The 13,482-nt window shown below is 45.3% G+C and overlaps 1 protein-coding gene across 2 annotated transcripts in view; it reads right to left on the bottom strand.

Moving 5' to 3' along the window:
- VPS54 (VPS54 subunit of GARP complex) overlaps positions 1-13,482 on the bottom strand; it is a 103,450-nt gene that overhangs the window by 82,183 nt on the left and 7,785 nt on the right. For both annotated transcript variants that reach the window (XM_040430122.1, XM_040430123.1), the window contains exon 2: positions 434-587. In XM_040430122.1, coding sequence (XP_040286056.1) covers positions 434-578 — 145 coding nt within the window. In that variant the 5' untranslated portion in view covers positions 579-587. The remainder of the gene's footprint in view (positions 1-433; positions 588-13,482) is intronic.

Here is a 13,482-nt window from a genome sequence, read left to right as displayed (position 1 = left end):
TAACCCCTCAGATTCCGCGTTCAACACTGATCGCGGCATCTGATACTCATTCAGGTGCTCAGGGGATTAATCCGGGGTTAAAAAAAAAATTACATTCTCCTCATCCACTTGATCACGGAGAGGCCGTCCGCTCCCGTCTTGATTGAAGAAAACCCGCTAAAAGGACCAGTAGAAGCGGATGGCCTCTCCACGATCAAGTGGATGAGGCAAGTATATTTTTTATTTTTTATTTTCAGCCACTATTTTAGGAAAAATTGATTCGTTACCCCGAAGCACAACGAAATTCAGCTTCCCAGCTAATTAAATTTTTCCTGAACTTCGGATCAAATTCAGTTTCGGATACGTCGATTCGCTCAACACTAAACACAGTATTTATCCTTACAATATAAAGCAGTGAAAAAAATGAAAACGATTTGTCACTTAGGACACTTACCTGTAGGCTCTTTGGGGCAAACATCAGGAAGTGAGCGTACCAGTCCTAACTGCTGTGAAGGATCCAGTCCTTTTCTATACAAAGGTTTGCTGCTGTTTGACTGAGGCACTATCGAAGAGCTGTGGCTGGATGCCATTGTATACATCTAGAGGAGCTGTGCAAACAAAAAAAAATAGATTTGGACTGGGTTCAACATATGACTATTTAGAGCTAAATTGGTTCAGAGAGACCTCTGTGCATCTGTGATTCCATCAGGCAAAAGCTATATACATTTGCAACATCAGTGTTACGCATATCATCTGAGCCTTCAAATTGTAAATGCTAAGTGTTCTATAAAGGACTGTACATAGGCATGGCTCCTGGAGAGAATGCATTTATATTATATGTAGCCTAATGCAATGGACAATGAAGTCATCACTAAGGCAGCATGTAACTGTACACCAGGAGCTGAATAATTCATGTGCCAGGGCCACAGAACACACCAAGGAAGCTTTATTTTCCACTCACAGAAAGCAGGCACGGGCTTTGAACAGTGTGTGTAATATATATATATATATATACATACATACACACACACACACACACACACACACACACACACACACAGTGGCATGCAAAAGTTTGGGCACCCCATGTCAAAATTACTGCTACTGTGAACTGGTTAGCAAGTTGAAGATGAATTTATCTCCAAAAGCCATAAAGATGACACCATCCCTTTAAATATTTTTTTATTTTCATCTTTTACATTAAAAAAAAAAAAAAAAGGGAAAGGGCCTGAAGCAAAACTTTGGGCACCCTGCATGGTAAGTACCTAGTAGCACCACCTTTGGCAAGTATCACAGTTTGTAAACGCTTTTTGTAGCCAGCCTTTCAATTCTCGTTTGAGCGATTTTCATCCATTTTTCCTTGCAAAAGTCTTCCAGTTCTGTGAGATTCCTGGGCCGTCTTGCACGCACTGCTCTTATGAGGTCTATCCACAGATTTTCATACATGTTCAGATCAGGGGACTGGCAGGGCCTTGGTAAAACCTTTAGCTTGTGCCTTTTGAGGTAGTCTATTGTGGATTTTGAGGTGTGTTTAGGATCACTGCCGTCTCCCTTCTCTCTTCCTGTTTACCGCTGCTGTATATGGCAAAGATCAAAGACAGCAGCAGTGGACAGGAAGAGAGAAAGGAGACCGTACGTGCGCACTGCGTGCGCCGTATCCTGATGCAGTTGATCGCCAGGGATGCTAGGTGTCAGACCACCGCCGATCTGATATTGATGACCTATCCTGAGGATAGGTCATCAATATTAAAAGCCCAAACAACCTCTTTAAAAAGGGCATCTGTCAGCAGATTTGTACCTATGGCACTGGCTGACCAGTTACATGTGCACTTGGCAGCTGAACGACATCTGTGTTGGTTCAATGTACATATGTGTCCACATTGCTGAGAAAAATTATGCTTTAATATATGCAAATGAACCTCTGGGAGCAATGGGGGCGTTACCTTTACACACAAAGGCTCTGCTCTCTCTGCACTTTGATTGACAAGGCCAGGTGCCTGGCCCTGTCAAAGTGCAGAGGACACGGCAGTTGCAAAGAGAGCTAACCTTTAGGTGTAACAGCAACGCCCCCGTTGCTCCTAGAGGCTCATTTGCATATATTAAAACATCATTTTTCTCAGCAATGGAGGCACATATGAACATGGGACCAACACAGATGTCGTTCAGCTGCCAAGCGCACATGTAACAGGTCAGCCAGTGTCCTAGGTAGAAAATATAATGACAGATGCCCACACACACACAACCAGATCTGTTTTGCAGTAGTTACGGCACCAGAACTACACAGCTCCACCTACCGTGCTGTATAGTGGATGGAGCTGGGAAATGCAGCGCGGCTACCAATCTTGGCATGTTGCTAGAATACTCTAAAAATATCAGATAGGAGCAGGTCCCAGAGAGGTAACCAGCATCTATCTCCAGAACGGGGCTTCTGAAGTGAAGGAGAGGGCACTGCACATGTGTAGTGTGCTCTCCATTCACTGCTGTAGGACAGGGATGCTCAACCTGCGGCCCTCCAGCTGTTGTAAAACTACAACTCCCACAATGCCCTGCTGTAGGCTGTTCGGACATGCTGGGAGTTGTAGTTTTGCAACAGCTGGAGGGCCGCAGGTTAAGCATGCCTGCTGTAGGAGAGGCAAAAAATAGCTGAGCGAGCACACCCAACTATTTCCAGATCTGTCATAGTGATGAATAGAGGGTGGCCACACTTATGTGGTACGCTCTCCTTCACTTTGGGAATCCGCACCTATCTGACATTAATAGAACATCCTAGCGATATGCCATTAACGTCTGGGATGGGACCATGGGAGTAATGTGGCAGCAACCAACTGAGTCAACCTGTGCAGTTCTAGCTCCAGAAACAGCTGACTGGTGGAGTGACACGTGTTGGACCCTCTCTGCTCCGATACAGGACAGGACATCAATGGCTAACCCCAGAGAACCCCTTCAATACCAATGTCTGTATGATTTCCTTAAAACGTTAAAGCAAAAAAAAAGTCTTTAAAAGGAAACCTGTCATCACTTTCTAAGCCTATTTATCCACTCACTTTTCTATAATAATAATAATAATAATGATATTAACCACTTCAGCCCCCAGTGCTTAAACACCCTGAAAGACCAGGCCACTTTTTACACTTCTGACCTACACTACTTTCACCATTTATTGATCGGTCATGCAACTTACCACCCAAATGAATTTTACCTTCTTTTCTTCTCACTAATAGAGCTTTCATTTGGTGGTATTTCATTGCTGCTGACATTTTTACTTTTTTTGTTATTAATCGAAATTTAACGATTTTTTTGCAAAAAAAATGACATTTTTCACTTTCAGTTGTAAAATTTTGCAAAAAAAACGAGATCCATATAGAAATTTTGCTCTAAATTTATTGTTCTACATGTCTTTGATAAAAAAAAAATGTTTGGGTAAAAAAAAAATGCTTTGGGTAAAAGTTATAGCGTTTGCAAACTATGGTACAAAAATGTGAATTTCCGCTTTTTGAAGCAGCTCTGACTTTCTGAGCACCTGTCATGTTTCCTGAGGTTTTACAATGGCCAGACAGTACAAACACCCCACAAATGACCCCATTTCGGAAAGTACACACCCTAAGGTATTCGCTGATGGGCATAGTGAGTTCATAGAACTTTTTATTTTTTGTCACAAGTTAGCGGAAAATGATGATTTTTTTTTTTTTTTTTTCTTACAAAGTCTCATATTCCACTAACTTGTGACAAAAAATAAAAACTTCTATGAACTCACTATGCCCATCACGAAATACCTTGGGGTCTCTTCTTTCCAAAATGGGGTCACTTGTGGGGTAGTTATACTGCCCTGGCATTCTAGGGGCCCAAATGTGTGGTAAGGAGTTTGTAATCAAATTCTGTAAAAAATGACGAGTGAAATCCGAAAGGTTCTCTTTGGAATATGGGCCCCTTTGCCCACCTAGGCTGCAAAAAAGTGTCACACATCTGGTATCTCTGTATTCAGGAGAAGTTGAGGAATGTGTTTTGGGGTGTCTTTTTACATATACCCATGCTGGGTGAGATAAATATCTTGGTCAAATGCCAACTTTGTATAAAAAAATGGGAAAAGTTGTCTTTTGCCAAGATATTTCTCTCACCCAGCATGGGTATATGTAAAATGACACCCCAAAACACATTCCCCACCTTCTCCTGAGTACGGCAATACCAGATGTGTGACACTTTTTTTGCAGCCTAGGTGGGCAAAGGGGCCCATATTCCAAAGAGCACCTTTCGGATTTCACAGGTCATTTTTTACAGAATTTGATTTCAAACTCCTTACCACACATTTGGGCCCCTAGAATGCCAGGGCAGTATAACTACCCCACAAGTGACCCCATTTTGGAAAGAAGACACCCCAAGGTATTCCGTGAGGGGCATGGCAAGTTCCTAGAATTTTTTTTTTTTTGTCACAAGTTAGTGGAAAATGATGATTTTTTTTTTTTTTTTTTTCCATACAAAGTCTCATATTCCACTAACTTGTGACAAAAAATAAAAACTTCCATGAACTCACTATGCCCATCAGCGAATACCTTGGGGTCTCTTCTTTCCAAAATGGGGTCACTTGTGGGGTAGTTATACTGCCCTGGCATTCTAGGGGCCCAAATGTGTATTAAGGAGTTTGAAATCAAATTCTGTAAAAAATGACCTGTGAAATCCGAAAGGTGCTCTTTGGAATATGGGCCCCTTTGCCCACCTAGGCTGCAAAAAAGTGTCACACATCTGGTATCTCCGTACTCAGGAGAAGGTGGGGAATGTGTTTTGGGGTGTCATTTTACATATACCCATGCTGGGTGAGATAAATATCTTGGTCAAATGCCAACTTTGTATAAAAAAAATGGGAAAAGTTGTCTTTTGCCAAGATATTTCTCTCACCCAGCATGGGTATATGTAAAAAGACACCCCAAAACACATTCCCCAACTTCTCCTGAGTACGGAGATACCAGATCTGTGACACTTTTTTGCAGCCTAGATGCGCAAAGGTGCCCAAATTCCTTTTAGGAGGGCATTTTTAGACATTTGGATACCAGACTTCTTCTCACGCTTTGGGGCCCCTAGAATGCCAGGGCAGTATAAATACCCCACATGTGACCCCATTTTGGAAAGAAGACACCCCAAGGTATTCAATGAGGGGCATGGCGAGTTCATCGAAATTTTTTTTTTTTTGCACAAGTTAGCGGAAATTGATATTTTTAATTTTTTTCTCACAAAGTCTCCCGTTCCGCTAACTTGGGACAAAAATTTCAATCTTTCATGGACTCAATATGCCCCTCTGGGAATACCTGGGGGTGTCTTCTTTCCGAAATGGGGTCACATGTGGGGTATTTATACTGCCCTGGCATTCTAGGGGCCCTAAAGCGTGAGAAGAAGTCTGGAATATAAATGTCTAAAAAATTTTACGCATTTGGATTCCGTGAGGGGTATGGTGAGTTCATGTGAGATTTTATTTTTTGACACAAGTTAGTGGAATATGAGACTTTGTAAGAAAAAAAAAAAAAAATTCCGCTAACTTGGGCCAAAAAAATGTCTGAATGGAGCCTTACAGAGGGGTGATCAATGACAGGGGGGGGGGGGTGATCAATGACAGGGGGGGGGGTGATCAATGACAGGGGGGGGGGGTGATCAATGACAGGGGGGGGGGTGATCAATGACAGGGGGGGGGGTGATCAATGACAGGGGGGGGGTGATCAATGACAGGGGGGGTGATCAATGACAGGGGGGTGATCAGGGAGTCTATATGGGGTGATAACCACAGTCATTGATCACGCCCGTGTAAGGCTTCATTCAGACGTCCGTATGCGTTTTGCGGATCCGATCCATCTATCAGTGCATCCGTAAAAATCATGCGGACATCTGAATGGAGCTTTACAGGGGGGTAATTAATGACAGGGGGGTGATCAGGGAGTCTATATGGGGTGATCACCACAGTCATTGATCACGCCCCTGTAAGGCTTCATTCAGACGTCCGGATGCGTTTTGCGGATGCGATCCATCTATCAGTGCATCCGTAAAAATCATGCGGACATCTGAATGGAGCTTTACAGGGGGTTGATCAATGACAGGGGGGTGATCACCACAGTCATTGATCATGCCCCTGTAAGGCTTCATTCAGACGTCCGGATGCGTTTTGCGGATCCGATCCATCTATCAGTGCATCCGTAAAAATCATGCAGACATCTGAATGGAGCTTTACAGGGGGGTGATCAGGGAGTCTATATGGGGTGATCACCACAGTCATTGATCATGCCCCTGTAAGGCTTCATTCAGACGTCCGGATGCGTTTTGCGGATCCGATCCATCTATCAGTGGATCCGTAAAAATCATGCGGACATCTGAATGGAGCTTTACAGGGGGGTGATCAATGACAGGGGGGTAATCAATGACAGGGGGGTGATCAGGGAGTCTATATGGGGTGATCAGGGGCTAATAAGGGGTTAATAAGTGACGGGGGGGGGGGGTGTAGTGTAGTGTAGTGGTGCTTGGTGCTACTTTACTGAGCTACCTGTGTCCTCTGGTGGTCGATCCAAACAAAGGGGACCACCACCAGAGGACCAGGTAGCAGGTATATTAGACGCTGTTATCAAAACAGCGTCTAATATACCTGTTAGGGGTTAAAAAAAACACATCTCCAGCCTGCCAGCGAACGATCGCCGCTGGCAGGCTGGAGATCAACTCTCTTACCCTCCGTTCCTGTGAGCGCGCGCGCGCCTGTGTGCGCGCGTTCACAGGAAGTCTCGGCCATCGCGAGATGACGCATATATGCGTGACTCTGCGCAGGGCTGCCACCTCCGGAACGCGATCCTGCGTTAGGCGGTCCGGAGGTGGTTAAAATCAATTCTGAACAATCAGTTCAGAGAAAAACCTAAAATAAATGTTCCCGCCATATATGTAAATGCGCCTTAGATGAGTCCTGTCTCCTCCATGCTTCAGAGATGAGTGCAGCCACGCCCACAAACGGATAAGACACACCCTCTACGATTGCTCGTCTCCACCCCTTCTCTGCCAAGTCTCGCAGCTGCGCAGTATACATTATATGATCAGTAGTGGTGTTGATCGCGAATATTCTAACCGCAAATTTTTATCGTGAATATCAGCACTTCGAGAATTCGCAAAGATCTAGAATATAGTGCTATATCTTTGTAATCGCGAATATTCTAGATTTTTTTTTCCATCAGTGAGTGAGATGACTGGTTCTGCACATGCGTGGGATTTGGGACGTGAGTTCGGAGGGAGGAGGGTATGATCTTTAGATTCTGTCACTCTTATAATGGGTGGTGGGGTTAGGAATGGGAAGTGATGAGGTAAGCATTTCATTTACATAACTTGAAAAAAGCGAAAATGGACTTTAAAAGAAGAACTTGGAGGTGTTTAAAAAAAAATTATAAAATTAACCCCTAGGCTGTTTAGGGTGGGGGAGAACTATCTCAGGATGCCGATGATTCTTATGGTTAAAAACCGGTGACAGGTTCCCTTTAAAGTGAATATCTGCAAAAGTCTGAAATGTCAGAGCCAATGACAGCAGAAAGGTCAGAAATCGCAGAGATGAATACAAAGGTCCTTCTGTGTACAGAAAATTACTCTGGAGCAGAAAATGATCCAATATACATATGATAATAACGCAGACGTGGCCTGTATGACTGTGGGGACAGCTGGAATATCGAAAATGTTAAAGGAGTTGTGCAGGGGTTTTATATTGATGACCGATCAGCTGTTTAAGAGGAGATGCGCTCATGTGAGTGCTGCTTCCTCTTCAAGATTACACTGCGCAGTGTCTCGCTGACAGCGCGGTGTGATCACAAGTACTCATCCTATTGATTTGAATGGGACGAGCCCTGTATGTGCACCGAGACTAGAGTGACTATGCACAGTGTAGGTCTGAACAGGAAGCAGCACTCACATGAGCGCTGATCAGCTGATCAGCAGAGGTGCCAGGAGCCCCCCTGAGGATAGGTCATCAATATATAACCCCTGCTCAGGGGTCAGGGGAACTCAGATTTTTACATTGGTGAGGGTCTTACTTCTGGGACCCAAACATAGCAGACATTTATAGCGTACCCTGTGAATACATCTCATGTCCTCTAGGGGGCTGTCAGACACTGGAGAGCAGGGGCCACTCTCAGCGCCACTCTTGCACAAGGGCTGGGTCTGGTATTACAGCTCAGCCCTATTTATTCTCCGATCCCAGACAACACCAGTAGGAGCTGGTGTCCTCACAAATCAGTCATACAGGTCACTTCTTAGTAACAGCAAGATGTAAATCAGATCACGCTGCTCTCCCCAAGGCCTCTCACTGTATCCGTTTTGCAGTGCACAAAACACAGATGACGTCCATGTTGCATCCATTTTTTTTGTAGACCCATTGACTTCAATGGGTTCATGGTCCGCATTTGGTGGCCAAGAAGAGGACAGGTTTTATCTTTTGGCATAACGGACACACGGATGCAGACATCATGCGGATGACATACAATTGTAGTCCCGTTTAGTTTTTTCGCTGACCCATTGAAATGAACACATTTGTGTGCAATCCACAAAAAAATGCAGATCGGACACGGATACAAAATACGATCGTGCTCAGGAGGCCTAACTAGGGTCTGGGTGAATCAGGTATTAATGGTATATCTTGAGGATATGTTATTACTGAAGATGCCAATACTCTGTTAAAGGGGTTATCCCATGATTGATGTAAAAAAAATGAAAATCTAACATCATATAGTACATGACAATCTCCAACAAAGCTAGAACCAGCCCTGTACCTCCCATGGAGCCAGCGATTGCTCCATTAATTGCGCCAACCACTCGAGAGCCCGCTAGATTTAGTTCAGACTCAGGGGCGTGTCCTTTCTGCTGTAGCTCTCTCCCTATCACAGCTCAGTGGGGAGTGTCCTTTCTGCTGTAGCTCTCTCCCTATCACAGCTCAGTGGGGAGTGTCCTTTCTGCTGTAGCTCTCTCCCTATCACAGCTCAGTGGGGAGTGTCCTTTCTGCTGTAGCTCTCTCCCTATCACAGCTCAGTGGGGAGTGTCCTTTCTACTGTAGCTCTCTCCCTATCACAGCTCAGTGGGGAGTGTCCTTTCTACTGTAGCTCTCTCCCTATCACAGCTCAGTGGGGAGTGCCCTTTCTGCTGTAGCTCTCTCCCTATCACAGCTCAGTGGGGAGTGTCCTTTCTGCTGTAGCTCTCTCCCTATCACAGCTCAGTGGGGAGTGTCCTTTCTGCTGTAGCTCTCTCGTAGTTCTGGTCCGCATCCGAGCCGCAGTTTTTGCGGCTCGGGTGAAGACCCATTCACTTCAATTGGGCCGCAAAAGATGCGGACAGCACTCAGTGTGCTGTCCGCCTCCGTTGCTCCGTTCCGTGGCCCCGCAAAACATGTCCTATTCTTGTACGTTTTGCGGACAAGAATAGGCATTTCTACAATGGGCTGCCCGTTCCGTTCCGCAAATGGTCGTGTGCATGAGGCCTAACTGCGATAGCTTTTATCAGAAGATATGGCTGGTGACAGTTGAGGATTTAAACCGAGCGTGTGCGACCACCTCAGTGAGGTGGATGGAGAGAGAAGGAAAAAAACAAGCTGCAGATGGCGCTACACAGATACATTTTATTGAATAACTCTGCGGCTATACTAAATCTTCAATTACCTGAAATTACAAAAATGTTTAGGTCCCAGGTGCTGGTTTGAAAAATGTAGAATGCTTTTATGGGACAACCCCTCTAACTTCCTGCCTGGGTGACCACCATTTGAGTACATGTAACTACAGAAAAGCCTATCTGCAATAACCTTGTCTCCATGCTACATGGCCAAAAGCAAGGAAGCATGAGATTCTATTAAAGAACGTCAGCAAGAGAGCGACGAGCAGGAAGACATGTAAAGTGGATCTCCACTTACTTTCTATGGCTTTTAACGATAAACACTACGGGTGGCCAGCACATTACATAGCCAGCTACCCATCTAAAGTGTATGGTGAAGTCCCAACCCCAAAAGCAGGGTCAGGCCTACTGGATATCAACATGTCCAATCTTATGGTTATCAAGGGAGATAATCTTGCCCCAGAGGGGTCTGGTAGTGGCTTATTCTTAGCCTCCCTACTGAGAACATATGCAGGCTGAGCTGGGCATGCATGTGTATGGGGTTGTTGGGAGGAATGCTTGGCTGGCTGCTCCCTAAAGTGTATGGTCATGTGTGAACTTGGCCTAACAAGGAAGCTGTCACACAGGGAGAGAAGATTCCGGTCCTTGTAATTGGTTATAATCAGTGGGAGAAATGTTGCAATGTGCTCAACTAATTAAAGTGATGAGTGTATTGAAAATGGGAATGTAGAACAAAACGTAAGCACGTGGCCCACAGGGTGACTTGGCAGACGTGTCACTGCCATTTACTAACACATTTAATAGGCATCAGTAAAATAGTAACCAACCGATCTGATTAAAACACCTCAAGGGCTCATCCACATGAACGGACCGGGTGCGGACTTCCCTTCAATAGGGACGCAAAACACGCAGACAGAACAATGTGTGCTGTCCGCATCCGTATGTCTATTCCGTGGCATCAGCAAAAATATAGAACATTTCCTATTGTTGTCCGGACAAGGATAGGACTGTTCTATTAAGGCCTGGACGTTATGTTCCGCAAAATGCGGAACGCACACGGCCGTGTTTTGCGGACCACAAAAGGATTGTGTACATGAGCCCTAAAGAGGAGCCATCCCCTCAATAAAGAATTGCATTCCCCATGAGATAATTCTGGAGTATTTTTTTTCTTATAATTGCCGTTCCTCTGTTATTCCTCCTAAACTAGATATTGCCACCTGGGGGGGGCGTCCCTACACAGCCTGGCACTGTCCAATCAATACTGCCAGTGCCAGATTTTGTAAGGATACACCAGTTGTCAATTTATTCATAAACTGGAACAGCATGATACAGATTCATAAGAATAGATACTAGGGATGCCGTTTCATGAGACTTTGTCATGGATTTCACCCCAGGCATTATAACTGGTATAGCTGGGGTGAATTTCAGACTCTGGCACACGGACATTCCCAGATGTGCCAAAATTAGTACGAGGCGTGCTTAGCCGCTTTGTTCTATTGACCGATATAAGCTCAGGACAGGTCCTCAATATCTGATTGCTGGGATCCGACTGCCGGCACCCCTGTCAATCAGCTGCTGGAGGCGGTCCTGGTGCTCAGGCAAGCACTGCAGCCATGTCCTCGACCTGTGACATCACAGCCATCGGTCACATGGCCTCTGCGTAGCTCAGTCCCATTCAAGTGAATGGGGCCGGGCTGCAATACCAAGAAAAGCCTGCATATAACGTACAGTGCTGCGCTTGGACGACTAAGAAGCTGGAGCGCTGTAATCTGCGCCCCCTGATTGGCAGGAGTGCCAGGAGTCGGGCCCCCTCCAATCGATATTGCTCAGCCATCTTGAGGATAGGCCATCAATATTTAAAGCGTCACAAAAACTTTGAAAAAATTTTGATATGTCATAGAGACATATCAAACATTTACATTGGTGGGAGTCTGAGCGCCGAGACCATCACGATCTCTAAAACGAGGGGAGAGAAGCGCACGCATATTGCGCTCCCTCTTCTCGCTGCACGAGACAGGCTCCATACAAGTCTTTGGGCCGCGGTGGATCAGCCGAAGTTATGACTCCAGCAGATCCGCTGCCAGTGCAGGGCCTTATTAAGACCGGCATCTAAAACGCTGGTCTTAACAAATGTGCCCCATAATTTCTGGGTAGGAAATCATACTCTCTAAACGGTGATCTGCGGTATGAGGACGAGCGATCGCTTCACCTCCGTTGAGCCAGCAGCTGACTGTCAGGAAGGAACTCTGCTGTTCACCTGTGCATGTAAATGCATCTTAAGATCTCTGCTTGCAGTCATTCAATAGGAGCTCCTATTGTTTACTTTCAGATGTGAAGTCAGCCAAGGCGCCTGTACCGCAACAAGCTGTGCACCTTTGTGTCAATCACATAACCAGGAAAGACTTCTAGTGTCTGCTATGAACAATGAAGGCTCTTACTCAATGACTGCAAACAGAGATCTTGAAAACTGCAAGTAAGGGCTCGTTCACACAAACGTGTGCTGCCCGTTGCCGTATTGCGGACCGCATTTGCGGAACCGCAATACACAGGCACCGTTCCGTGGCCATTCCGCATCACGGATGCAGACCCATTCATTTCAATGGGTCCGCAAATCTGGAGATGCGAAACGGAACACTACGGAGTGCTTTCCGCACCACAAAAGGATAGAACTTGCTCTATTTTTTAGTGGAACGGAAGGATCGCGGATCCATTCAAGTCAATGGGTCTGGGATCCCCATGCGCATGCCCCACGGACAGTGCCCGTGCATTGCGGACTGCAATTTGCGGTCCACAGCACGGGCTTCACACGGTCATGTGAACAAGCCCTAAGGCTGTTTTAAACCAGCGACTTCTACAGGATGATACTGACATAACGCTGTCGGTATGATTCTGTAGCAAAAAGGTCATGCAGAGACACACAGTATTATAAATCAGTATAATGCCGTGCGCTCCTGCAAGTCCAGAACGAACGGAGGTTCACGCTCACACACGGAGCGTGATTCCCGCAAGAGACTCGCTGGTGAAAAACAGCCCCAAATAATATAGAAAATATATAACTTCTCTGCATACAAAGAATAACTGCTTTTGCTGAATCGCTAACACATGGGATGTGCCACAGGTTTCACCCTTGACAACAGCCACAGCAAATCAGGCAATTTTCAATAATTTGCTAATTAACTGTCACTTTATTATGCCCCACAAGATCCTGTATAAACTAATGATTATTATCATAATCTTATTAGCAGCTTAGGCTGTTCATGCAAAGATTTATCAGAAGCGTTAAAAAGCCGGGGATAATTATTAAAGATACCACTTAAGAATCTGCAAAGTAACAAGTTAAGTGATTTCATGTTTAATGAATTAGTGGGGAGGTCACTGAGACGTAGAAGAATACACCAGAGGCTGCTTACAGGACCCGTCACCTCTCCTGACATGTCTGTCTTACTAAATTACTGTATTCCCCATAATAGAAGAGAAGTCTGCATTGTGCTGTTCTTCTGTTATTCCTACAAGAAATGGATGGATAAATTCAAAAATGGGCGTTACCAGGTGGGGGATGGGTTCCTACATAACTCTGTCCAATCAGTGCTGACCGTGCAGGAACACACCCTTGGACAAAGGGAATGGTAACACCCAGTGGTCAACTTACTGGTGAATTTCTAAGAGGAATAGTGGAGGAATGGTACAATGCAGAGTTCTAGGAAAAGATGCTACAGAATTTTTATATTATGGAGAATAAGATTACATGTCAGGAGAGAGGACAGGTCCATTCTAGGCATTTTTTGGAGGCAAGTGCGTCATCTCAGCGATGACTGCCCTCTGGGATTTTGACGGCCTGTCCTCCGGATTGGCCATCAGTATCAGATCGGTGGGGGTCCAACTCAGCTGTACAAAGAGATCAGGGCG

Source organism: Bufo bufo, chromosome 4, assembly GCF_905171765.1.
Source record: "Bufo bufo chromosome 4, aBufBuf1.1, whole genome shotgun sequence".
Taxonomy (NCBI): Eukaryota; Metazoa; Chordata; class Amphibia; order Anura; family Bufonidae; genus Bufo; species Bufo bufo.
The sequence above is the reverse complement of the archived record's forward strand: the minus strand, read 5'-3'. Positions and strand labels throughout refer to the sequence as shown.